The sequence below is a fragment of the Moschus berezovskii genome, chromosome 4 (assembly GCF_049115385.1).
Source record: "Moschus berezovskii isolate FMDL1 chromosome 4, NW_MosBer_1.0, whole genome shotgun sequence".
Classification (NCBI taxonomy): Eukaryota; Metazoa; Chordata; class Mammalia; order Artiodactyla; family Moschidae; genus Moschus; species Moschus berezovskii.
Genome location: NC_142463.1, coordinates 105,269,452 through 105,294,624, shown reverse-complemented (window position 1 = coordinate 105,294,624; position 25,173 = coordinate 105,269,452). Strand labels below are relative to the sequence as shown.

The 25,173-nt window shown below is 42.5% G+C and overlaps 1 protein-coding gene and 1 non-coding gene across 4 annotated transcripts in view; both read right to left on the bottom strand.

Moving 5' to 3' along the window:
* TUFT1 (tuftelin 1) overlaps window positions 1–22,338 on the bottom strand; it is a 47,459-nt gene extending 25,121 nt beyond the window's left edge. For all 3 annotated transcript variants that reach the window (XM_055402600.2, XM_055402602.2, XM_055402601.2), the window contains exon 1: window positions 22,189–22,338. In XM_055402600.2, the coding sequence (XP_055258575.1) occupies window positions 22,189–22,248 (60 nt within the window). In that variant the 5' untranslated portion in view covers window positions 22,249–22,338. The remainder of the gene's footprint in view (window positions 1–22,188) is intronic.
* Window positions 19,865–19,994, bottom strand: LOC129541901 (small nucleolar RNA SNORA11). The gene has a single exon (XR_008682954.2). It is a non-coding gene; the product is annotated as a small nucleolar RNA SNORA11 (small nucleolar RNA).
* Window positions 22,339–25,173: the final 2,835 nt, after the last annotated feature.

The window sequence follows — 25,173 nt, the reverse complement described above, 5'->3', positions numbered from 1 at the left end:
ACATTTCATGGAAAGATGGGCACAATAAAGGACAGAAATGGTATGGATCTAACAGAAGCAGAAGATATTAAGAAGAGGTGGCAAAACCATACAGAAGAACTCTACAAAAAAGATCTTCATGACCCAGATAATCACAATGGTGTGATCACTCACCTAGAGTCAGACATCCTGGAATGTGAAGTAAGTGGGCCTTAGGAAGTATCACTACGAACAAAGCTAGTGGAGGTGATGGAATGCCAGGTGAGCTAGTTCAAATCCTAAAAGATGACGCTGTGAAAGTGCTCCACTCAATATGTCAGCAAATTTGGAAAACTCAGCAGTGACCAAAGGACTGGAAAAGGTCAGTTTTCATTCCAATTCCAAAGAAAGGCAATGCCAAAGAATGCTCAAACTACCACACAATTGCACTCATCTCACATGCTAGTAAAGTAATGCTCAAAATTCTCCAAGTCAAGCTTTAGCAATACATGAACCGTGAACTTCCAGATGTTCAAGCAGGTTTTAGAAAAGGCAGAGGAACCAGAGATCAAATTGCCAACATTCTCTGGATCATCGATTAAGCAAGAGAGTTCCAGAAAAACATCTATTTCTGCTTTATTGACTATGCCAAAGCCTTTGACTGTGTGGATCACAATAAACTGTGGAAAATTATTCAAGAGATGGGCATACCAGACCACCTGACCTCCCTGTTGAGAAACCTGTACGCAGGTCAGGAAGCAACAGTTAGAACTGGACATGGAACAACAGACTGGCTCCAAATACGAAAAGGAGTATGTCAAGGCTGTATATTGTCACCCTGCTTATTTAACTTATATGCAGAATACATCATGAGAAACGCTGGACTGGAGGAAGCACAAGCTGGAATCAAGATTGCCGGGAGAAATATCAACAACCTCAGATATGCAGATGACACTACCCTATGGCAGAAAGTGAAGAAGAACTAAAGAGCCTCCTGAGAAAGTGAAAGAGGAGAGTGAAAAAGTTGGCTTAAAGCTCAACATTCAGAAAACTAAGATTATGGCATCTGGTCCCATCACTTCATGGCAAATAGATGGGGAAACAGTGGCTGACTTTATTTTTTGGGGTTCCAAAATCACTGCAGACGGTGATTGCAGCCATGAAGTTAAAAGACACTTACTTCTTGGAAGGAAAGTTATGACCAACCTAGACAGCATATTAAAAAGCAAAGACATTACTTTGTCAACAAAGGTCAAGGCTATGGTTTTTCCACTAGTCATGTATGGATGTGAGAGTTGGACTATAAAGAAAGCTGAGTGCAGAAGAACTGATGCTTTTGAACTGCGGTGTTGGAGAAGACTCTTGAGAGTCCCTTGGACTGCAAGGAGGTCCAACCAGTCCATCCTAAAGGAGATCAGTCCTGGGTGTTCATTGGAAAGACTGATGTTGAAGCTGAAACTCCAATATTTTGGCCACCTGATGTGAAGAGCTGACTCATTTGAAAAGACCCTGATGTTGGGAAATATTGAAGGCAGGAGGAGAAAGGGATGACAGAGGATGAGATGGTTAGATGACATCACCGACTCAGTGGACCTAAGTTTGGGTAAACTCCGGGAGTTGGTGATGGACAGGGAGGCCTGGCATGCTGCAGTTCATGGGGTGGCAAAGAGTCAAACACGACTGAGTGACTGAACTAAACTGAAATGAACTCTTAACAGTTTTGAGGAATCCTCCTAACCTTCCAAACATCTGATGGAGTGACTGGAGGAAGAAAGAATGGTCTCTGCCCAGAAAGCTGGGAGAAGCTTCTCTGGGAGGCACCAGATCTTCCAATATAAGAAAGAACAAATGGGTAGAAAAGTAATCAGTCTCTGTAATCAGATACTCCGTGTTCTCCCTGTAAAATGGAAATACTACCATCAAACTGAGAGCTTTTTTATTTAAGATTAACTGAAAATATATGGAGGTTGTTCTCTGCCACATAAGAGTGTATGCTTAGTCGCTCAGTCATGTCTGACTCTTTGAGACCTCATGGACTATAGCCCGCTAGGCTCCTCTGTCCATGGGATTCTCCAGGCAAGAGTACTGGAGTGGGTTGCTATTTCCTTCTCCAGGGATCTTACTAACCCAGAGATCAAACCCAAGTCTCTTGTGCCTGCTGCACTGCAGGTGGATTCTTTACCAGCAGAGCCATTGGGGAAGCCACATAAGAGGGAAGTATTCAAATATTAGCCCCTTCCCACTTCTTGGAACAAGGCCAAATATAAGAAAGATTGAAGACACTCCCACATGGCCCTTCAGTTCAGTTCAGTTCAGTTCAGTCGCTCAGTCGTGTCCGACTCTCCGCGACCCCATGAATCACAGCACGCCAGGCCTCCCTGTCCATCACCAACTCCCGGAGTACACTCAAACTCATGTCCACAGAGTCGGTGATGCCATCCAGCCATCTCATTCTCCGTCGTCCCCTTCTCCTCCCGCCCCCAACCTTTCCCAGCATCAGAAAGACTGACCAAACCTGGCAATGTAGCTAGCTTTTACAAAAATATTTAATTTCTACTAAATAAAAGCCAGACCCTTAGTGTGGCCTTCAAGGCTCTCTACTATCTGAGTCAACTCGCCTCTGCTGTCACTGGTCTTCATTGCCCCTGGTCCAATATGTCCCACACTTTCCTACTTTAGTGATTTCTTAATTTCCTTCGCCTAAATGTTCTTTCTTCTCATTTTCACCGGGAGCACCTGCGAGTCCCTCAAGAGTTTGCATTCAATTGTCACATCTTCCATGACACTTCCCTACTTCCTGTGGGAAACACATACTCCCTTCCCTGTGCTCCCTCTGCTTCCCAAGCCCTCTGGTGGCAAGTGCCTCTCACTTATTTGTGAGCCATGTGATCTTCTAACTGTTAACTCCTTGTGGGCAGCTGTCTGCCACAGCCCCTAACAAAGGTAAGCCTTTTCTGAATGCATAGTGAGTGTTCCATGACATCTAGGTCAAGAGAACATTACAAAAGAAAGAAGAAATGATTTCAAAATAGCCAAATGAAAGTGAAAGTCACTCAACTGTGTCCGACTTTGTGACCCCCAAGGAGTATACAGTCCATGGAATTCTCCAGGCCAGAATACTGGAGTGGGTAGCCATTCCCTTCTCCAGGGGATCTTCCCAGCCCAGGGATCTAACCCAGGTATCCTGCATTGCAGGCGGATTCTTTACCAACTGAACCACCAGGGAAGCCCAAAATAGCCAAAGTGGCTGCTAACTCTTTTCCCCAGTACACAGGATGCACTTTGATTATAGCATAGTCTCGGAAGTTCCCTGATGGTCCAATGGTTAGGATTTGATGCTTTCACTGCCATGTCCCGGGTTCAGCCATGGCATTTTAACTGAAGAGCACAGACAACTAGTCTGGATTTGTGCCTTGAGAGGTCATCTCCTCTAATTATTTCATCAGAATCTCAGTTGGAGACAAGAAAGAAAGTTGAAGAAGTACTCAACTTGCTGAAAGAAATAATGGCTGAAAGAGAAAACAAACAACAAAAATAAAACAGCAGGCTTACCATACCAATAATTACACTAAATGTACACAGTCTAAATACATCACTTAAATACAGATTGGCAGGAATTCCCTGCTGGTCCAATGGTTAGGACTCCATACTTTCCCCCAGGTTAGATCCCTGATTGGGAAACTAAGATCCAGTAAGCTGTACAACCACAGCCAAAAAACATAAAGCAGATTGGCAGAATGGATTTTAAAAAATGACTCATTGCAAGCTGTCTGTAAGAAACATATTCAATACTTTAAATATAAAAATATAGACTGGTTGAAGTAAAAGAATGGGAAAAGATATATCATGCAAATATTAATCAAAGGAAAGTAGGAGTGCTATGTTAATATCAGATAAAGTAGACTTCAGAGCAAAGAGAACTACCATAAATAGAAAAGGACATTATGTAATGTAATCCACAAAGAAGACAGAGTAATCATAAATGTATATTCACTGAACAGCAAGCTGCAAAATACGTGAAACAAAAACTGATAGAACAAATACACAATTATAGTTAGAGACTTCAATACCTATCTCTCAACAACTGATAAAACAATTGGGGTGGGAGAAGTTAGCAAGAATATGTAAGAACTCAACAATACCATTAACCAACAAGATCTAATCAACATTTATAAAATACTCCACCCAACAGCAGCAGAATACACATTCTTTTCATGGATCTATGTAACATATACTAAGACAGATCATAATCTGGACTATGAAAAAGCTCAACAAATTTGAAAAAACTGAAGTCATACAGAGATCGTTATATGACCACAATGGATTCAAACTAGAAACAAATAACAGAAGGATAATGGGAAATTTTCCAAACACTAGGAAATAAACAATATACTGCTAAATAATCTTTGGGTCAAAAAGACACTCTCAAAGGAAATTTTTAAAAATCACTGAACTGAATGAAAATGAAAAACCAAAACATCAAACTTTGTGGGATATAGCTGAAGTAGTTCTTTAGAGAGGGAAAGAGCCGGAAATTCTCTGAACTCCCTCTAAAGAGCGGGAAATTCATAGCACTAAATGTATGTATTAGATGAAAAGAAAGTCTCAAATCAATAATTTAAGATTCCATTACAAGAATTTAGGAAAAAATAAATTAATTAAAACTCAAAGCAAGCAGGGAAAAGGACTTAATAAAAATAAGAGCATGGATAAATAATATTTAACAAAGAACAACAATAGAGAAAAACCAATGAAACAAAGAGCTATTCTTTGAAAGGATCAATGAAAGTTATAACTTCAAATAAGGCTGACAAAGAATAAAAGAGAGAGACATAAATACCAATATCAGGAATGAAACACAATATTTCTACAGAACTTGAAGGTATTAAAAGTATAAGATAATACTATGAACAACTCTATGCGCATAAATTTGACAATTAAGAAAAGTGAATCAATTCTTAAAAAAAATATGAACTATCGAAGTTCTTCATCTAATATGACATAGGCAATAGTCAAGGCTATGGTTTTTCCAGTGGTCATGTATGGATGTGAGAGTTGGACTGTGAAGAAAGCTGAGCACCGAAGAATTGATGCTTTTGAACTGTGGTGTTGGAGAAGACTCTTGAGAGTCCCTTGGACTGCAAGGAGGTTCAACCAATCCATCCTAAAGGAGATCAGTCCTGGGTGTTCATCGGAAGGCCTGATGCTAAAGCTGAAACTCCAATACTTTGGCCACCTCATGCGAAGAGTTGACTCATTGGAAAAGACCCTGATTCTGGGAGGGACTGGGGGCAGGAGGAGAAGGGGACGACAGAGGATGAGATGGTTGGATGGAATCACCGACTTGATGGACATGAGTTTGAGTGAACTCTGGGAGTTGGTGATGGACAGGGAGGCCTGGTGTGCTGCGGTTCATGGGGTCGCAAAGAGTCGGACACGACTGAGCGATTGAACTGAACTGAACATGAATAGCCTTATAACTATTAAGGAAATTAAAATCATAATCTAAAAATTCTCAGAGGAGTTCCCTAGTGACCTAGTTGTTAGGATTCCAGGCTTTCACTGCCATGACCTGGGTTCAATCCCTGGTTGAGGAATTGACATCCCACAAGCCACATGGCACAGCCAAAAAAAAAAATTCTCTAAGAAGAAATATCCAGGCCCAGATGACTCCACTGGAGAATTCTATGAAATATTTTAAAAATTAGCACCAATACTGTCTCTACATAATCTCATCCAGAAAATAAGAGGAGGGACACTTTCAAATTCATTTTACGAAGCTATTCTTATTGTGGCCCCAAGACCAAAGACAATTTTAAAAAGAAAACAAACAAACAAAAAAAACTACAAACCAATATCGCTCATAAATACAAAGATTTTATTTCCTAACATTTTGTTAGGACATGGGTAAAAGACATGAAAAGATATTTCACTGAAGAAAATATACACGTGGCAAATAAGCATATAAAAAGATGTTCAACATCATTAGTCATTAGGGAAAGGCAAATTAAAGCCACAGTGAGATATCTTTACCCATCTACTAGAATGGCTAAAACAAAGACTATAGCACCAAATGCAGGCAAGGATCCAGAGAAACTGGATCACTCACACATTGCTGGCAGGAATATAAGTGACACAGCCACTCTGAAAAACAGTTTGGAATTTCTTTAAAAACTAAACATACAATCACCATATGACCCAGGAATTATACTCCTGGGCATTTATCACAAAGAAATGTAGACTTACATTCACACAAAAAATTTCACACTTGAGGCGGGAGGTGGGAGGAAGGTTTAAGAGAGAGGGGACATATGTATACCAATGGCTGATTCATGTTGATGTATGGCAGAAACCAACACAGCATTGTAAAGCAATTATCCTCCAATTAAGAATAAATAAATATTTTTTTAAAACTTGCAGGCTAATGCTTGTAGCAGCTTTACTTGTAATACCCCCAAAACAGAAACAACCCAGATGCCCTTCAGTAAGTGAATGATTAAACAAACTATGGTGAGGCCCTATCATGGAACACTTCCTATTCAGCAATAAAAAGGAACTAATTACTGACTCATGCAACACCAATTTCCCAAGAATTAAGCTAAATGAAAGAAGCCAATCACAAAAGGTTACAGACTATATGATTCCATTTATCTAATAGTCTTGAAATGACAAAATTACAGCAATAGAGAACAGGCAAAGGGTTCAAGAGTCAGGGAGAAGAAGGAGGTGGAAAGGAAGTGGGTGCGACTCTAAAATGGCAACCGGAAGTATCTTTGTAGCGATGGAAATAGTCTGTATATTGACTGTATTGATGTCACTACTTGGTTGTGACAGTGCATTATGGTTTTGTAAGATGTTACCACTGAGGAATGCTAAGTAAATGCAAAAGATCTCTATCAGTTCTTATAACTCCATGTGAATCTACAACTGTGTTTTAAAAATACCAACAGAGATAAAAATTAAAGAAATAATGAAGGAAATAAGTAATTATTATCCTACTACTCTAAAATAGATAGTACTAAAATTATTTCCTTACAATTTTTCTATGCACATTTTTGAAAAGCATACTACTGTATACAGTTATATACTTGCTTTTCCCCCCTTTAATATTTCATCATTAATTTCCATCACATTAAGCATTCTTCAAAATTGGCTTTTAATGACCATTAGTATTAATACTCCATGAATAGATCAGACTAATTTATTCAGCCTAACTGACCCCCAACTTCAGTGTAGGATATGATCAACATCTTTCATTTTATTTTTCATATATTTATTTTTTATTTTAGAAAATATATTTTATTTTCATAGAATGAAATGATACATAACAAATAGTACCCAAATCACCACCAGGTCTGTTGCTTGGTCCGTTATCCCTCAAGCGCAAACTGATTTTCTACCTTCTTTGCAGAAAAAGAATAGCATTTAGAACAGTTAGACCTTGGCCCAAACATTAGCTCTGACTTTCATTTGTTGTGTGCACCAATTTTATTCTCCCTCAGCCTTACTTTACTAGTTGGTAAGATGGACAGTACAACACTTAAGTGAGAACACAGTGACTAATACACATAGACATACAAAAATGCCAGTTCCTCAAAATTTCACAATGCTCCTCCTTAAAATATTTTCCATAAGCATATAGGTTAAAGTAAATAAGCCTTGTTATGGGGAAAAATGTATATTAATTCCTGCTTCATACTATATACAAACATCAATTCTGAGTAGATTGCAGATATAAATGTGAAAAGCAGAAAAATAAAGGTTTTAAAATTTTTTTTTAAATTTTTATTTATTTGGCTGCATTGGGTCTTAGCTGTGACACATGGGATCCAGTTTCCTGACCAGGGATCAAACCCAGGCCCCCTGTACTGGGAGAGCAGTCTTAGCCCCTGAACCACCAGGGAATTCCCAGAAAAATAAAGGTTTTTACAGAATATTATTTTTAGGATTCCCTAGTGGCTCAGACGATAAAGAGTGTGCCTACAATGTGGGAGACCTGGGTTGGATCCCTGGGTCAGGAAGATCTCCTGGAGAAGGAAATGGCAACCCACTCTGGTATTCTTGCCTGGAAAATCCCATGGACAGAGGAGCCTGGCAGGCTATAGTCTATGGGGTCACAAAGAGTTGGACATGACTGAGCAACTTCACTTTCTTTCTTTCAGAACATTTTTATAGCCTTGACAAAGGCAAAATTTTTCTTAAATGTAGCATAAAAAAAATCCTTCCCGTAAAAAATTGATAAATTGGACTATATTAAAATTTTGAACTTTCATTCATCAGAAGACACCATTAAGAGAGTGCATGACAACCCACAGATAGAAGATATTCATTCTATGACTATCCGACAAAGGATATCCAGAATACATTAAGAATTCCTGTAAGACAAAAAACAACATGACATCCTGGACTGAACCCTGGATCAGAAAAAGGACATTAGTGAAAAATCTGGTGAAATCCAATTAAAGTCTACAATTTAGTTAACCAGTATTATATCAATTAAAAATTTCTTAGTTATGACAAATGTGCCATGGTTATGTAAGATGCTGCTGCTAAGTCACTTCAGTCAAAATTGGGTGAAGAGTATATGAGTATTATCTTTGCAACTTTTCTATAAACCTAAAATTATTTCAAAATAAAGAGTATATTTAAAGGAAGAAAGAAGGGGAGGGAGGGGACATGAGAGGGAGAGAGAGTGGTGCCCAACAGAAAAATGAGCAAAACACTTCAATAGAATCATAAGAGGATATTCACATAGTCAATAAAACATATGAAAAGGGTTCTATCTCATTAGCCACGTTATCAAAGAACTAGGAACTAAAATCACAAGGCAATACCACAAAATACCCATCAGAATGACGGGTTTAAAAAAAAATAACCAAGTGTTAGGGGCTGTAAAACAATCAGAACTCTCATACACTGATGGAGGGTTTGCTCATTATCACAATCAATCACAATCACTTTGAAAGTATCTGCTTCCCTGGTGGCTCAGAGGTTAAAGTGTCTGCCTGCAATGCGGGAGACCTGGATTCGATCCCTGGGCCAGGAAGATCCCCTGGAGAAGGAAATGGCAACCCACTCCAGTATTCTTGCCTGGACAATCCCATGGACAGAGGAGCCTAGTGGGCTACAGTCCATGGGGTTGCAGAGAGTCAGACACAACTGAGCGACTTCACTTTCACTTTCACCACAGATGAACACATGAATGACACCCTTAGTCCAGTCGCTCAGTCGTGTCCGACTCCTTACGACCCTATGGACTGCAGCATGCCAGGCCTCCCAGTCCATCACCAACTCCCGGAGCTTGCTCAAACTCATGTCCATCGAGTCGGTGATGCCATCCAACCATCTCATCCTCTGTTGTCCCCTTCTCTTCCTGCCTTCAATCTTATAAGCATTCTGAAGTGAAGTGAAGTGAGGTCACTCAGTCGTGTCCGACTCTTTGCAACCCCATGGACTGTAGCCCACAAGGCTCCTCGGTCCATGGGATTTTCCAGGCATGAATACTGGAATGGGGTGCCATTTCTTTCTCCAGGGGATCTTCCCGACCTATAACACAGCAATTTTACCTCTGGTTATCTACTCAATAGAAAAGCACATATAGTTTCCCCATAAAAAACACATACTAGAATGTTCACAGTAGCATTTTTCACGATAGCCAAAATGAGCAATGTTTTGGAGTAGAATGGATTAATTGTGATATAGCCATCCATACAACAGAACACTGCACAACAATGGAAAAGAATGAACTAACGGACATGCAACATGGCTATGTTTTTAGATAGGTTAAGCCAAAGAAGTCAGACAATAAAGTATGCCATATGATTCCATTTGCACAAAAAGGATAAAAACAAGCAAAATTAAGAATGCTTTCAGAACTCAAGACTATGGTTACCCGTGAGGATAGAGGGTAGGTGACAACTCGAAGGGGACCCCCTGATACTGGCAATGATCTGTTTCTTCATCTGGGTGATGGTTAGTGTCCAGTTTGTGAAAATTACTTGGTTGTACATTTATGTATGCATGTTATTGCATACATACATAAATGTATGCCTTTTTTAAAAGCAAACAAAAAAATTAAAAACTGCTTATCATAGCATTAAAATTCCCTTATGATCAGACCTATTATCACTGTCTGCATCACATAATGTCTTGACTCCCACCAGGACCTCACCTGTACCCGACACGAGCTATTCCAAACTTTCCTGATCCTGCTGTAGCAAAGCACCCAAATCCAAATTTCTGTTGATGAGCCTTCCAGTGCAATACACGTTTCCACCTCCCCAAAGGTGTGCACATTGTTTTCTTCTCTGAGATTACCTTCCCATCCCTTGCCTCCTTGGAGAACTGCACTCAACCTTGAGGCTTCGCTCTAACAGTCCTACCCTAGCACCCTTCTGTCAGAACCTGCTCCTGCACCCACTGCATCCTACAAACCCTACACTGTAACGCAGGCCCCATTCCTCCATAACTACTTATTCACTCTTCTCCCCGATAAAATCATAAGCTCCTGAAGACCTTGATGGCTTATTTAGCACAGTGCCTTGCTTAGAGTAGGCACATCAAAGAATATGTGTCACGTGAATTCCAGGTAATTCATGTGGTCTGGGATCGTCCCAATTCCTTTTCTTTTGAGAACATTAGACTCCTCAGTTTACAGAAGCGGTACGGAACACTGAAAAAAAGCAGACATGAAAAGTGGGGAAACAAGAAAAAAATGAGCAAAGACCAAGAAAGGCAACACTAAGAAAAACTACAGGGACTGCTCTTGTGGTCTAGTGGTTAAGAATCAGCCTGCCAATGCAGAAGACATGGGTTCAATCCCTAGTCCGGGAAGATTCCACATGTTGCAGAGCAACTTAGCCCATGAACCACAACTACTGAGCCCGTACGTCACAACTACTGAAGCCTGTGTGCGGCAACTACTGAGTCCAGGCACCCAAGAGCCTGCGCTCTGCAACAGGAGAAGCCACTGCAATGAGAAGCCCATGCACACAACTAAAGAGTAGCCCCTGCTTGCCACAACTAGAGAACGCCCACGGGCAGCAATGAAGACCCAGCACAGCCAATAAATTAATAAATGAATGAATAAATAAATTTAAAACAGAAATACAAATGGCTAAAAATATATATATAAAAGATGCTCAACATTACCAGTAATAAAGGAAATGCAAAAATTAAAATAATAATGAGTTATCATTTGGGGGGCATTTCATTAAATTTTTATTTGAAAAGTGTAAGATAAGACACATAGAAGTACGCTCACAGCAGCACTGCTTGCAGTGGAAAACACTGGGAACAACCCAAATGGTGTGCTGACAAGGAAATGGATGAATAAACTCTGTCACAGTAATACAAAGAACCAGTATATTCAGCTGTGAAAATAAATGAACTACAGCTACATGCATCGACATGAAAGAATCTCAAAATTAATGTTATGCCAAAAAGTAAGCAGTTGAATACAGATGATACCATGTATACAAAGTTCAAAACACGTCAAACTAAGCAATACATTACTTGAGTATGGAGTAAAAGTATAATAAAAAGCAAAATATACAAATACAAAATTCCCAAATTCTGTGGAGGAAGAAGAAGGGTTATGATCCATAAGGGACCCCAGGGAGCTTCAAAGTATTGGTAATGTTCTGTTTCTTAAGGTGTGTTCAGTACACAGGTGACCATTTTATTTGTTATGTTTTAAAACTTCCCGTATAGGGACTTTTCTGGTGGCCTAGTGATGAAGACTCTGTGCTTCCACTGCAGGGGCATGGGCATGGGTTCAATCCCTGGACATCAGGGAATTAAAATCCCGTATGCTACATGGTGTGACAGAAAAAAAAAAACTTCCCATATCAAAGGTATCCTTTCTTGCTTTTCAGTAAAGTGAGTGAGTTACTTCATGTAAATCCTGCAGAAATATCATTTTTAGATCAAGTGAATGCCAAAATTTAAAGATATTGATAATACCTAGGATTGGTGAGGATGCGGGAAAAAAGACTAATTTCACATATTATCATCAGAGATTATAATAGTATTTTTAGAAATCAATTTGGCCAATATTAAGAGTGCATACTTTTTTAAACCCTTTGAATAATTCCACTTTTAGGAATATGCCCTATGAAAATCCATGCACATTTACCCAAAGATATGTGTGTAAAAATGTTAACTGCAATCCTCTTTACAATAGTTAAAGACCTGGAAACAGCATAAATAGCCTCGAGTGAGTGAATTAAGTATGGTAATATCCTGGTAGGCTGCAGTCCGTGGGGTCGCTAAGGGTCGGACACGACTGAGCGACTTCACTTTCACTTTTCACTTTCCACTTTCACACATTGGAGAAGGAAATGGCAACCCACTCCAGTGTTCTTGCCTGGAGAATCCCAGGGACGGGGGAGCCTGGTGGGCTTCCGTCTATGGGGTCACACAGAGTCGGACACGACTGAAGTGACTTAGCAGCAGCAGCAGCAATATCCATGCTATGAAATACTACACTGCTAAGTAAACCTCTGCAAGTTGACAGGAAAAGACCTCCAAGATATATTAAGTGAGGGACTTACCTGGTGGTCCAGTAGTTAAGAATCCACTTTGCAATGCAGAGGATGCAGGTTAGATTTCTGGTTGGGGAACTAAGATCCCATGCCGTGAAGCAACTAAGTCTTCACACTGCAACTACTGAAGGCCATGTGCTCTGGAGCCCAAGTGCCACAACTAGAAAGGCTGCATGCCACAAATAGAGACTCATGCACCGCAACCAGGGAGTCTGTGCCCCGCAACAAAGATCCCACGTGATGCAGCAAAGATCCTGTGCTACAACTAAGCCCAGATGCAGCCAAATAAATACTAAAAAGATATATTAAGTGAAAAAAGCAAGTCACAATTTAATTCATAAAATATGACCTCTTATTTAAGTACATATATATGTTCAGAGTATTGAAAGTGAAAGTGAAGTCACGTCCAACTCTGTGACCCCGTGGACTGTAGCCTACCAGGCTCCTCCGTCCATGGGATTCTCCAGACAAGAGTACTAGAGTGGGTTGCCATTTCCTTCTCCAGGGGATCTTTCCAACCCAGGGATCGAACCCAAGTCTCCCACATTGGAGGCAGACGATTTAACCTCTGAGACACAATGCAGGAGAAATGTTCAGAGTATTAGTAATTGTCAACTCCTAAATAAAGCGAATGCTACATGCTGAGCCCTACTGGATCCTGTTCTAAGTGTATTAACTCATTTAATCCTCACTAGACAACAATATGTTAGGTATAAATCCCCATTTTACAGATGAGAAAACTGAGGCACATAAGTATCTTGCCCAAGGTCACATAATTAGTAAGGAGAAGAGTCAGGATTCAAACCCAGGCCCTGTGATTCCAGAGTCTGTACTCCTAACCACCATGCCACACTGGCATTTCTTGAAAGTAACCACAATAGAAAAGCACTGAACTCATACACACTAAGCTAGAAAAAGTCTACTCAGTGGTAAAGAATCTGCCTGCAACACAGGAGATTCCGGTTTGATCCCTGGGTTGGGAAGATCCCCTGGAGGAGGAAACAGCAAGCCACTCCAATATTCTTGTGTGAAAACTCCCATGGACAGAGGAACCTAGCAGGCCACAGTCCGTGGGGTCACAAAGAGTTGGACACGACTGAACACACAGAAAATGTCAGAGGAAGTAAAGGGACTTTCAGTTCATATATCAATACTTCTACAGTGTTTTAGAAGTCTGCAACAAAAATGTATTTGTGTAACATTCCTATATAAAATATTTAAAAGAGAAGGAAAGAAAAAGTACTAAACTTCGAGACAGAGGTGGGGTTTATCTCTCTGGGCAATTTCCCATCTGCAAAATGGGGGTTAATAATACCTACCTTGCCTGTACTTTAGCAAGTAGGTAGTAGATGTTTAGGAACAGTGTGAAAGTACTTTGCAAACCATAAATCACTTCCCAAAAGTGAGGCAGCATTGACTTTTCCAAGGAGCTCTAGGAAAACTTCAAGGGAGGGGAGTAGGTGAAACCAACTGTCTAAAAGGAGCCTGTGAGGGCTTCCCTAGTGGTTCAATGGTAAAGAATCCACCTGCCAATGCAGGAGACTCGGGTTCTATCCCTGATCCAGGGAGATCCCGCATGCCATGGAGCAACTAAGCCCATGTGCCTTCAATAAATAAAAAAATAAAAGGAGCCTATGAATAAATCTAGGGTTCTTTCTGGCACTTCATCCTCCAGAACCAGAGGATCCAGTCCGTAAGGCCACAGACTTCACCCCACAACCCCAAACCATAGCCAAGGAGGAAAACCCAGGCCCCTCTATGTTTGGTGCCACTGGTTTCTGAGGCTGGAGGGACCCCAGGGCTGTGAGCGGGCTTCAGGGAGCTTTAGGAATACCCCAAAATATATTTCTAGCAGGGGGATCCTCTCTGGGGACTCTCTGAACGGCAAGATAGGAAGGGGAGCCAGCTTCTCTAGGGAAAAAGGAACAGAGCTAATCACAAGGTAAGCAGCCTCTAACCTCATAAACATTCTTGGGGAGAAGCCCAGCCACCTATAAATTATAGGCAGCCTCTCCACTCTGTTCAAACAAATCTCCAGCTGTGACTCACTCCTCAGAGCAGGGAGGGGGTAAACACATAGCTAAGGGCTTAGAGATCAAGACGCTAAGGAACAGTGATAGGGAGATAAACAGGGAGGCCCCAGAGGTTCTCACACCTCAGGCTCACGTGAATAGTGGAAAGACCCATGGGAAAATATGTCTCCCAGCTCCCACTCCCCAGGCTGCTACGAGGGCCATGAGGACTGAATGGCAGGTGAGAGTCAAGGGCCTCTGAGTACGACTGACCTTCCGCTGGAAACCAGCATCCTTAATTTATCCGTACGCGATAATCCACTCCTCCACCATCTTGTCCCTTGATCCTGTTCCCTGTTTCCACTTGGAATGTCCGCAGTCTCTCAAGTAGCCACCTGAGTTTTTCCCTTCTGAGAAATGGAAATAAGCCAGCCTCTTGAAACAACGGTTCCCAAGAGGTGAGGTTGAGGAAAGCCCCAGTAAAGTCAAAGAGGCTAGGTGCAGTGACTGGGGGACCACTCTCTCTTGGCTAGACTCCCAACCCACTTGGCTCACAGGTCTCAGAGGATACTCTTGGTCCTGCCTCTTGCAGGGCTCTCTAGGTCAGAGCTGGCCCTTTGTTGCATTCCTGCTCCTCCCCACAGAGTAACCAACAAAACAGGTGTTTGCTTTTTGTCTGGTTCCCTGCCCAAAAGCATGGGCTGGACAAGCTCTATGCAGAGAGCTGACCAAGGTGACTGGGAGGTGAAATGAGAAAAAGGGATTTAGGGTGGCACCCTAAATTGGGGCAGCTGTTCTCATTCTCTGGACCACTGGCACAGCAAAACACAGGGGCCAGCAGTGAGAGGTAGGTGGGCTCCTGAACTCTCAACTCTGAGAAAGACACCCTTTTGCTCAGCCAATCTTCCTTTAGGAAACCCACCTCGTGCCCAGCCAGCCTGGAATCCCCAGTTCCCTGGCACCCCCTCCCGTTCTCCAGTCTCTGATTACCTTGCTTTGTGATTTTTGCTTTTTTTGCCCCCAAGCCCTACAAGACCATTTCCTTTTCCTTCCTCTCTATTTTCTTTTCCTCTTCCTGCCCCTGTTGGCCAGGCTGCAATCTAGGCCAAGAGTCTCCCTGGCACATACCTGTTCCCTCAACTAAACCTCCCCACCCCTAGGAGACAAAGGTATTTCACAAGACTGAATCGTGACCCAAAGAGACACATACCATAATTATCATCAGGCAAGGAAGCTTGTCCCACCCGCTCTGAGTGCATGCGTATGGAACCGAAACCATCTGGGTGCACACTCCACCCCACCACTCCCACCTGCGGGAAACATGGGCAAAATTGGCGCCAAATGCCTGGTGACTCTATAAGCCTCCCCTCTCAGACCCTCCCACTGAGCCCAGCATTCCCCAAATTCCTGGCCTGCTTGGAGACATCATCAGCTGTAGTGCTCCTAAAGGTAAGAACCTGGCAACGAATGGGGGAGACAGAAAGGTGTGAGGAGGAATTTACGGGCTGAGCGTGTGGCAGAGCTCATGAGTGAAAGGGACAGGCAGTCAGTGAACCTGAACGGTTCCTCTGCCCAGGAGTTTCTTTCCCCACCCAGGTGTCACAGAGCCAGGGCTGCCACCGGCTTAGAATTCATTCATTCCTTTGCAGTAAGCGTCAATGGCTCCAGAAGAATCCTCTTTTAAAATGCAAATATTCTGACCCAGCAATTCCAAACCTAGGTATTTCTTGCCAAGAGAAATTAAAACATAAGTCCACATGAAAACTTGTCAACAAATGTTCATAACAGCATTATTCATAAAAGAAGAAAAAACCAACTAATAAGAAGCTACTGTATAGTACAGGGAACTCCACTCAGTACTCTTTTATGGCCTGTATAGGAAAAGATCCTAAAAAAGAGTGGATATATGTATGAGTGATTTGTTTTGCCATACACCTGAAACAAACACAACACTGTAAATCAACTACACTCCAATTTCAAAACGTTGTTTTTTAAAGAAACAACCCAAAAGCCCACTGACATTTATCCATGATGAACATGTCAAAATATTTTCATACAATGTAATATTTATTATTCAGTCATAAAAAGGAATGAAATACTGATTTACGTTACAACATGGGTCAACCTTAAAAACATGCTAACTAGAGGAAGCCAGTCACAAAGGATCACATGTTATATGATTACATTTAGATAAAATATCCAGAATAGGCAAACCATAGAGAAAGAAAGTAGACTACAAGGGTTGGGGTGAGGGACGACTGGAGGAAAATGGGGAGTGCTTGCTAATGGGTCAGGATTTCTTTATGGGGTGATGAAATACGTTCCAGCTGTGTTGATGACTACAACTCTATGAACATACTAAAACCCATTGAATTGTATATGGAATGGGTGATATATATGTCATGTGAATTATATCTCAATAAAGCTATTATAAAAAGAAAATGAAAATAAGGCCTATAGTGAGCCTTCAGTAAATCAGAACTTTAGTAAAAAAAAAAAAAAGTCTTTCTAAGTTAGGAAAGACTTGGCATTAAACTCATGCAGCTTCTGAGGTCCTAAAGGAATGACACCTATTTCAGGGTAAACTCAAAGGTTCAGACTGCAGCTGATGTAAAATTCCAAATCCACTTAGATATTGAGAAAACCTCTCTAGCTAGACTGACCAATATAAAAAATGTAGAGAGGACTGGGTGGTGGCAGACGGGAGGGTTAGTTGCTCAATCCTGTCCAACTTTTTGCAACCCCACAGACTGTAGCCTCTGTCCATGGAATTCTCTAGGCAATAACTGTGGAGTGGGTAGCCATTCCCTTCTCCAGGGGATCTTCCCAACCCAGGGACTGAACTTGGGTTTCCCATATTGCCGGCAGATTCTTTACCATTTGAACCACCAGGAAAGTCCTGGGGTGGAGGTGGGGAGAAAATATTCTAAGGAAGGGTAACACGGATAAGATGCTTAAAGGGACCTTATCAGAGTCCAGAGCATCATGGCACACCAGCTGCCTTGGCCATGATTTCGGAAAAAGGAGAAGGAGGAAAAGAGCCCAGAACAGGATGCTAAAACATGAACCCTGACTATCACTCTAAGACAGTCCCAGCTGAGTTGAGACTAGCCAAGGTTATTCAGGTCTTCACTCTGGGTCTATAGAGATGTCCCTTTTGACCCTCAAGACCCTCCACTGGCAGAGGAAAGGGGAAAGGAACGGGTAAGAGCAGACATCAACATAATGAGAAGGAGCAAAACTTGACCAGAGTGTTCTTTCTCCATCCCTTGACCAGGGGGAGTTAAAACAGTCTAGCCGTAAGTGACAAAGAGAAAATAATGACTAACATCTGAGCACTTACCATGTGCCAGGCATTGTACTTAATATTTCATATGCATTCTTCACAACAACTTTATGAAAAGGATGTAATTATTATCCCCATTTTACAAATGAGGAAACTGAGACTAAAGAGATAAAGCAGTTTATCAAAGTGATCTTGGGCAAAGCAAACACTGAAGCTCTGACTATAGTCCAGTGGGTCAGACTCCCAGAACCAGGCTCTTAACTGCAATGTCATGAATAGAACCACAATTCAGTCAAAAACTGTGACATAATTTCTTTGGGAAGAAGGGAGAAGGAAAAGGAAGAACATAAGGGGTGCCAATATAAACCTTCCTATAATTCCTACAACAGGAAGTCAACAATGTCTAAAACTGATAAATCATAAGCAAACTATTTAGAAACATGGCCATAAACACTAGACAGAACTAAGAGTTAAGAGTGGTAACTTCCACTTTGGGTGGTTTGGGGTGGCTGTTGTTTTAGTCACTAAGTGTAAGTCGTGTCTGACTCTTTACGACCCCATGAACTGTAGCCTGCCAGGCTCCTCTGTCCATGGGATTTCCCAGGCAAGAATAGTGGAGTGGGCTGTCATTTCCTTCTCCAGGAGATCTTCTCTACCCAGGGATAGAATCTGCATCTCCTGCCTCAGCAGGCAGATTCTTTACTGCTCAGCCGGCCTTACGTAGGGAATTGCTTACTATTTTCTTTTAAAGGCCTTTGATATTACTAGATCTTTTTAAAATCATACACATACATTCCTATGATTAAAAATGATTAAAAAAGGAAAAGAAAGACAATCAGAGATCATTTAAATTAAGTCTATTGCTGCTTTTTTACCAATTTCCATCCTCCTCCACTGATAACAGCCCTTGGGTTTTGTTTTGGAGAATCTCCTTCCTTTACTGGGTAACCTGGTGGGCCTGTTAATCAAGGAACCCCAAGCCCTAGCCAAGTGGGGAAGGGGCCAATGACACTTTCTCCCTGGAATCTTGAACAGAATGGCAAAAAGACCTAACATAGCTGGAAACAGTGCACACAGAACTAGAAACCCTCCATTCTCTCCTTCCATTTACCCAGGCCCCAGGACTCCCTTGGTTTGGGCTTTTTAAGCTTAAATTCTGTGAGCTGCCCATTTCCTTCTAATAAATTCCTCTTTTGCTTAAGTTAGTTGAAGCCACTCTCTTGTTTATAATAAGGGAACTTAATGGAAATGTCTTTTAAAAAAATGAGTATGAGGTTAATCTGTGGTTTTATTTGCCAGTACAATTTTCTACAGTGGCTTGCAAAGTTTTTTGGCCTTAAAAAACACATTTTACATCACAATCAAATAAATACACATACAAATATATAATATGTAAACAAAGATATAACTGAAACAAAAGTTTCACCAAAAATGTCTATCCTAACACTCTGAGCCTGTTAACTCTTATTTCTTATTTTAAGAAATAAGAACTTTGTTGCTTTTTAGAGCAGTTTTAGGTTTGTAACAAAATTGACAGGAAGATATAGAAATTTCCCACACGCATAGCCATTATCAGTATCATTCACCATAATGGTACTTTTTAATCAAAGATGAACATATACTGATACATCATAACCACCCAGGATCCACAGATCATCCTCAGATTCACTCTAAGTCAAGTGAGTATGTTACACCTTCTATGGATTTGAACAAATGTATAATGACATATATCCATCATTATACTATCAAAGTATTTTCACTGCCCTATAAAACTTCTGTACTCTGTGTATTCATCTGCACTCTCCCCCCAAATTCCTGGCATCCACTGATCTTTTTATTGTCTCTATGGTTTTACCATTTCCAGAATAGCATACAGTTGGAATCTCTTTCTTTTTCCTGAAAAGAGAGGTTCAAAGCTTTTATGACTATAAGACCATTCATGGCTCACCCATGCACGGGTTAGACAGGCTGTAGGTGGCAAACTCTTCCACAAAATACTGCAACTTTTCTTCCAATACTGAGCCCTGTCCCACTGTCCCTGCCCAGTGGAAGTGCAGGCAGACATGTGTAGGATATTTATTCACAGGAAGGCCACAAGTTTTGTGCCTCTTGTTACAATGAACCCAGATCCCTGTTAGGTGCGTTACAAATAGAGAGGCCATTTCTTCAGGCCTCCTGCTCTGAGCACATCTATTTCTTTTTTAAGGCTGGTCCTGACCCACTAAGTTGATTTTAGTGACTATATGATTATGATCAGCAGCTGGAAAGCACTGGCTCCTTGTACAATAACCCAAAGAATGCAGCAGCCATATTTCCAGTGACCATGTGTGGTGCACTGAGGCACATGGCCTGGTTGTTGGAGAAACACCAACACAGTCCCAGGGTCCTGACACTCAGCAGGACACACTAGTCAGTTAAATTGTCCGCACTGCTGACACCAAAAGAAACAACTTCTTCGTTCATTTATTCACTCACTCACTTTGCACATCCACTGAGCACTCATTCAACAGTATGAATATATGAGAGGTTCCTGGGGACTGTCCAGAGCCATAAATTCTGTCTTCGAGATGGCTCAGAGGAAAGGAATCCAGGACAAAGCCTGTCTCCTGACTGATTGATTGTTTACCATCTCCTCTTCCGTAAGAGCTCAGGAATGTCTCCAACACCAGATATGGGCAATAGTGATTTCATTCCCACCTTTGAAGTCAAATAACTTTCAAGTTCAGCCTGGTAAGAAGGAATAAAAGAGAATTTGTCTCTCTCTTGTTCTAGAGGCCTCTGATTAGCTTCAAACTAATCTACAGCTGGAGACTGTCTGAATTTCTTGCTATTTTCCAATCCACTCTTTCTGCTCCACCAGACAAGCATCAAGGGATAGAAGAGAGTGTCAATTCATTCTCAACACTGCCAATGCCTTAGATTTAAAACTTCTCTGAATCTCTTTTCTACAACAAGCAAAAAGAAGTCCAGTCATCCCTCTCCTCTATTTCCTTCATATTCTGTTCCTTGCCTCAGCCATTCCAAAACAGTGAGCAAGCATGTGGAATAGGACTTGGGTCTAACACAATAGAATATGGATTTTTTTTTTTCCCATCTCTTCGTGTCCCAGAGTTGGGGACGTGGCAAAAAACAGAAGACAGGGATGGGGGTATTGGAGTTGGACAGTAGCAATACTTGAATTGTAATGTGATAGACACTCACAGCCTGGACAGAAATGGAGAGGGGACTGTGAGCCGAATTAAGTGATCATCTATACCCTAAACTTGAAATGACCAACTATTCTACAAATATACTTTGAAAAGCCATAATCCAGGTGCAGATGGATTAGCTCTATCTCAAGGGCATGCTGAGACAGGAAGACTGAATGGAATCAGAGTGCAGTGGGGGAAAGGGAGGGATACAAACTCCCTATCACCTTGGCTCCCGTTTCATTCTCCCCCAGAATAGCTTGGAAACTGATGAAATAGTACACATTCATTCTGGGTCAGGTTTCCCAGCAGAGCCACAAGCTACCCTCCTCCGAGGGCATTAGGAAAAATCATACGGTCTGCTGTGGCGGGGAGGAGGCCCAGGGAGTGAGGGGAGCTGGGCAGATCGCTTAGCACTGGAGCAGTAGGCAAGGGCTCCTTCTCGAAGCTCGTGCAGGTCACTTCCCTCCCCTTCTCCAGCCCAGGTTCTGGCATCCCTTCCATCCACTTGCTCCGTGCTTGAAGACGGAAGCAAAACCAACCACAAGTCCCAGGAAGCTATCGGCTGACCGATGGGAGGAGGGGAGCAGGAAAACCGGCGTGGGGGAAAGAGCAGAAATCATAGCAGAGAGGTGACCCCAAGCAGACAGCCTCCTAGCGATGGGTAAGAGTCCTTGGCCAATCTCGGCGTACTTGGAGTTCTACCACCCCCACCCTCCAGTCCAAGCCCTAGAATTTCACTTTGTATCCTTTGTCTTGCTGCTGCTCGCCCAAAGCACTACGAAGTTCTTTGAAGAGCCCCTGAAGTCACCAGAACCCACAGAAAAGCCTAATCCCCCTCGATGGGAACCAAAGTCCAAAAGAGCACAGGAACCCCATCCCTGGAGCTCATTCTCCTACGACACAACCTAACAGCCTGAGCAGCGCGCACCGGCGACCCGCGCCGAGTCCCGGGCAAGAGCCGCAGTGTCCTCCCAAAGGGCAGGGAAGCCCCGTGTCCTCGAGCCTCAGAAGAGTCTTTATCCTACTGACCCCACGATCCGCTGCAAAGTGGTAGAAAAAGAGAAGCGCCGCGAGGAGCTGACCACACCAAGCGCGGCATCAGGTGATGCCAGCGAACTCCTCGCGGGGCACTGGAAAAGAAGAATTCTAAAATGAGAATACCAAGATAGGTAGGGGGCGCGAACGCTTTTTCTTACCGAGGTCTGCCCCTCCGGGTGCACGTCCACCAGTGTACACCAGTTACGCGTCCCGTTCATCTTCTCCTGCGGGGGTCGCAGCACAAAGCCCAACCCTACGCCCTGCAGTCCGGCTCTTTCTAGGCGGGCGCGCGCCAAACCGCCCCACCTTGTAGAGTCGCGTCAGGGGCGGGGGCAAGACAGGACACGCCCCTAAGGCGCCATTGGCCAACGAGTGGGCGAAAGGGTGCAATAGGCGTGGTCTAGATGTATCAGGACACGCCCATCTGAGCTCGCTCTGATTTACCTAGAGGTGGGGCTTATGGCTTGGGAGCAACTTATTTGCTTAACTGAAGTTTTGTATAGCGTTTTATGCCTATATGAAGAAATGGCAACCCACTGAGTATTCTTGCCTGAAAAATCCCATGGACAGAGGAGCCTGACGGATTGCAGTACAGAGCGTCACAAAGACTAAGACACGACTGAGCGACTAAGCACATATGCGTGTATGGCTGTACCCCAAACATTAGTCTTGCCTTCACCTTTCAATTCCGAGACCGGTGTTTGTAAGATAGAATCACCCTGCCAGCCCCTAGCAGATGAGGAGTTGGAAAAATCTTCCATTCTCCTGTTCCTACATATGGGCCAGCCTGTAGGGTTTGTGGAGCTGAGCAAACCTTACAGACTTCCAGGACCAGCTCACTCAGACTGGCCTAAGCCAGTCTGGCAAGTGCCCTTCCCTGGCAGGAAGCCCAGGCCAAAGTCAATGCCAGCTTGGCTATGGGTGGGGCTTGTTTGGCAGAAGCTATTATGTCGACGTTGCCCTTATGTAGAAGGAAGAGGCGGGACACATTGCCTTAAAAGGAATTTGTATTCTTGAGAAGAGATAAATCTCAACTTCTCCAGTGGCATATGCTCCCTAAGCCCAGGTTAGCATCTTAGGAGCCCATAAGAGAGGTTGGTCAAGCAGAACGTTGGAGCCTCTTCCAGCCCAATCACTCTTGGCAGGTGGCTTCTCAATGGGGCTAATATCTTCATGGACATCAGAAAGGAGGAGGTCTGACCCATTCTTGAGTGGGCAGAACTTCTGAATCTGGCAATAGACTTTGGTGAACACCTCACCCCCTCTTCAAGGGAACACAGGGGCAGGGATTACAGAAACTTCCCAGGTAGGAACTGGGTCACATGCAATGTAGGAATGGATGGTATCTTTGCACTGGAAGCCAAATATTTAGGGTATCTTATTGAAGAAAGGAGGGAAAACCATTAGACCATTCAGATACGACCTAAATCAAATCGCTTATGATTATACAGTGGAAGTAAGAAATAGATTTAAGGGTCTAGATCTGATAGATAGAGTGCCTGATGAACTCTGGACGGAGGTTCGTGACATTGTACAGGAGACAGGGACCAAGACCATCCCCACGGAAAAGAAATGCAAAAAAGCAAAATGGCTCTCTGAGGAGGCCTTACAAATAGCTGTGAAAAGAAGAGAAGCGAAAAGCAAAGGAGAAAAGGAAAGATATAAGCATCTGAATGCAGAGTTCCAAAGAATAGCAAGGAGAGATAAGAAAGTCTTCCTCAGTGATCAATGCAAAGAAATAGAGGAAAACAACAGAATGGGAAAAACAAGAGATCTTTTCAAGAAAATTAAAGATATCAAGGGAACATTTCATGCAAAGATGGGCTCGATAAAGGACAGAAATGGTATGGACCTAACAGAAGCAGAAGCTATTAAGAAGAGGTGGCAAGAATACACAGAAGAACTGTACAAAAAAGATGTTCAAGACGAAGATAATCACGATAGTGTGATCACTCACCTGGAGCCAGACATCTTGGAATGTGAATTCAAGTGGGCCTTAGAGAGCATCACTACGAACAAAGCTAGTGGAGGTGATGGAATTCCAGTTGAGCTATTTCAAATCATGAAAGATGATGCTGTGAAAGAGCTGCACTCAATATGCCAGCAAATTTGGAAAATTCAGCAATGGCCACAGGACTGGAAAAGGTCAGTCTTCATTCCAATCCCAAAGAAAGGCCATGCCAAAGAATGCTCAAACTACCGCACAATTGCACTCATCTCGCACGCTAGTAAAGTCATGCTCAAAATTCTCCAAGCCAGGCTTCAGCAATATGTAAACCGTGAACTCCCAGATGTTCAAGCAGGTTTTAGAAAAGGCAGAGGCACCAGAGATCAAATTGCCAACATCCACTGGATCATGGAGAAAGCAAGAGAGTTCCAGAAAAACATCTATGTCTGCTTCATTGACTATGCCAAAGCCTTTGACTGTGTGGATCACAATAAACTGTGGAACATTCTGAAAGAGATGGGAATACCAGACCACCTGACCTGCCTCTTGAGAAACCTATATGCAGGTCAGGAAGCAACAGTTAGAACTGGACATGGAACAACAGACTGGTTCCAAATAGGAAAAGGAGTACGTCAAGATTGTATATTGTCACCCTGCTTATTTAACTTATATGCAGAGTACATCATGAGGAACGCTGGGCTGGAAGAAGCACAAGCTGGAATCAAGATTGCTGGGAGAAATATCAATAACCTCAGATATGCAGATGGCACCACCCTTATGGCAGAAAGTGAAGAGGAACTAAAAAGCCTCTTGATGAAAGTGAAAGAGGAGAGTGAAAAGGTTGGCTTGAAGCTCAACATTCAGAAAACAAAGATCATGGCATCTGGTCCCATCACTTCATGGGAAATAGATGGGGAAACAGTGGAAACAGTGTCAGGCTTTATTTTTTTTGGCTCCAAAATCACTCCGGATGCTGATTGCAGCCATGAAATTAAAAGACGCTTGCTCCTTGGAAGGAAAGTTATGACCAGCCTAGATAGCATATTAAAAAGCAGAGACATTACTTTGCCAACAAAGGTCCGTCTAGTCAAGGCTATGGTTTTTCCCGTGGTCATGTATGGATGTGAGAGTTGGACTGTGAAGAAAGCTGATCACCGAAGAATTGATGCTTTTGAACTGAGGTGCTGGAGAAGAC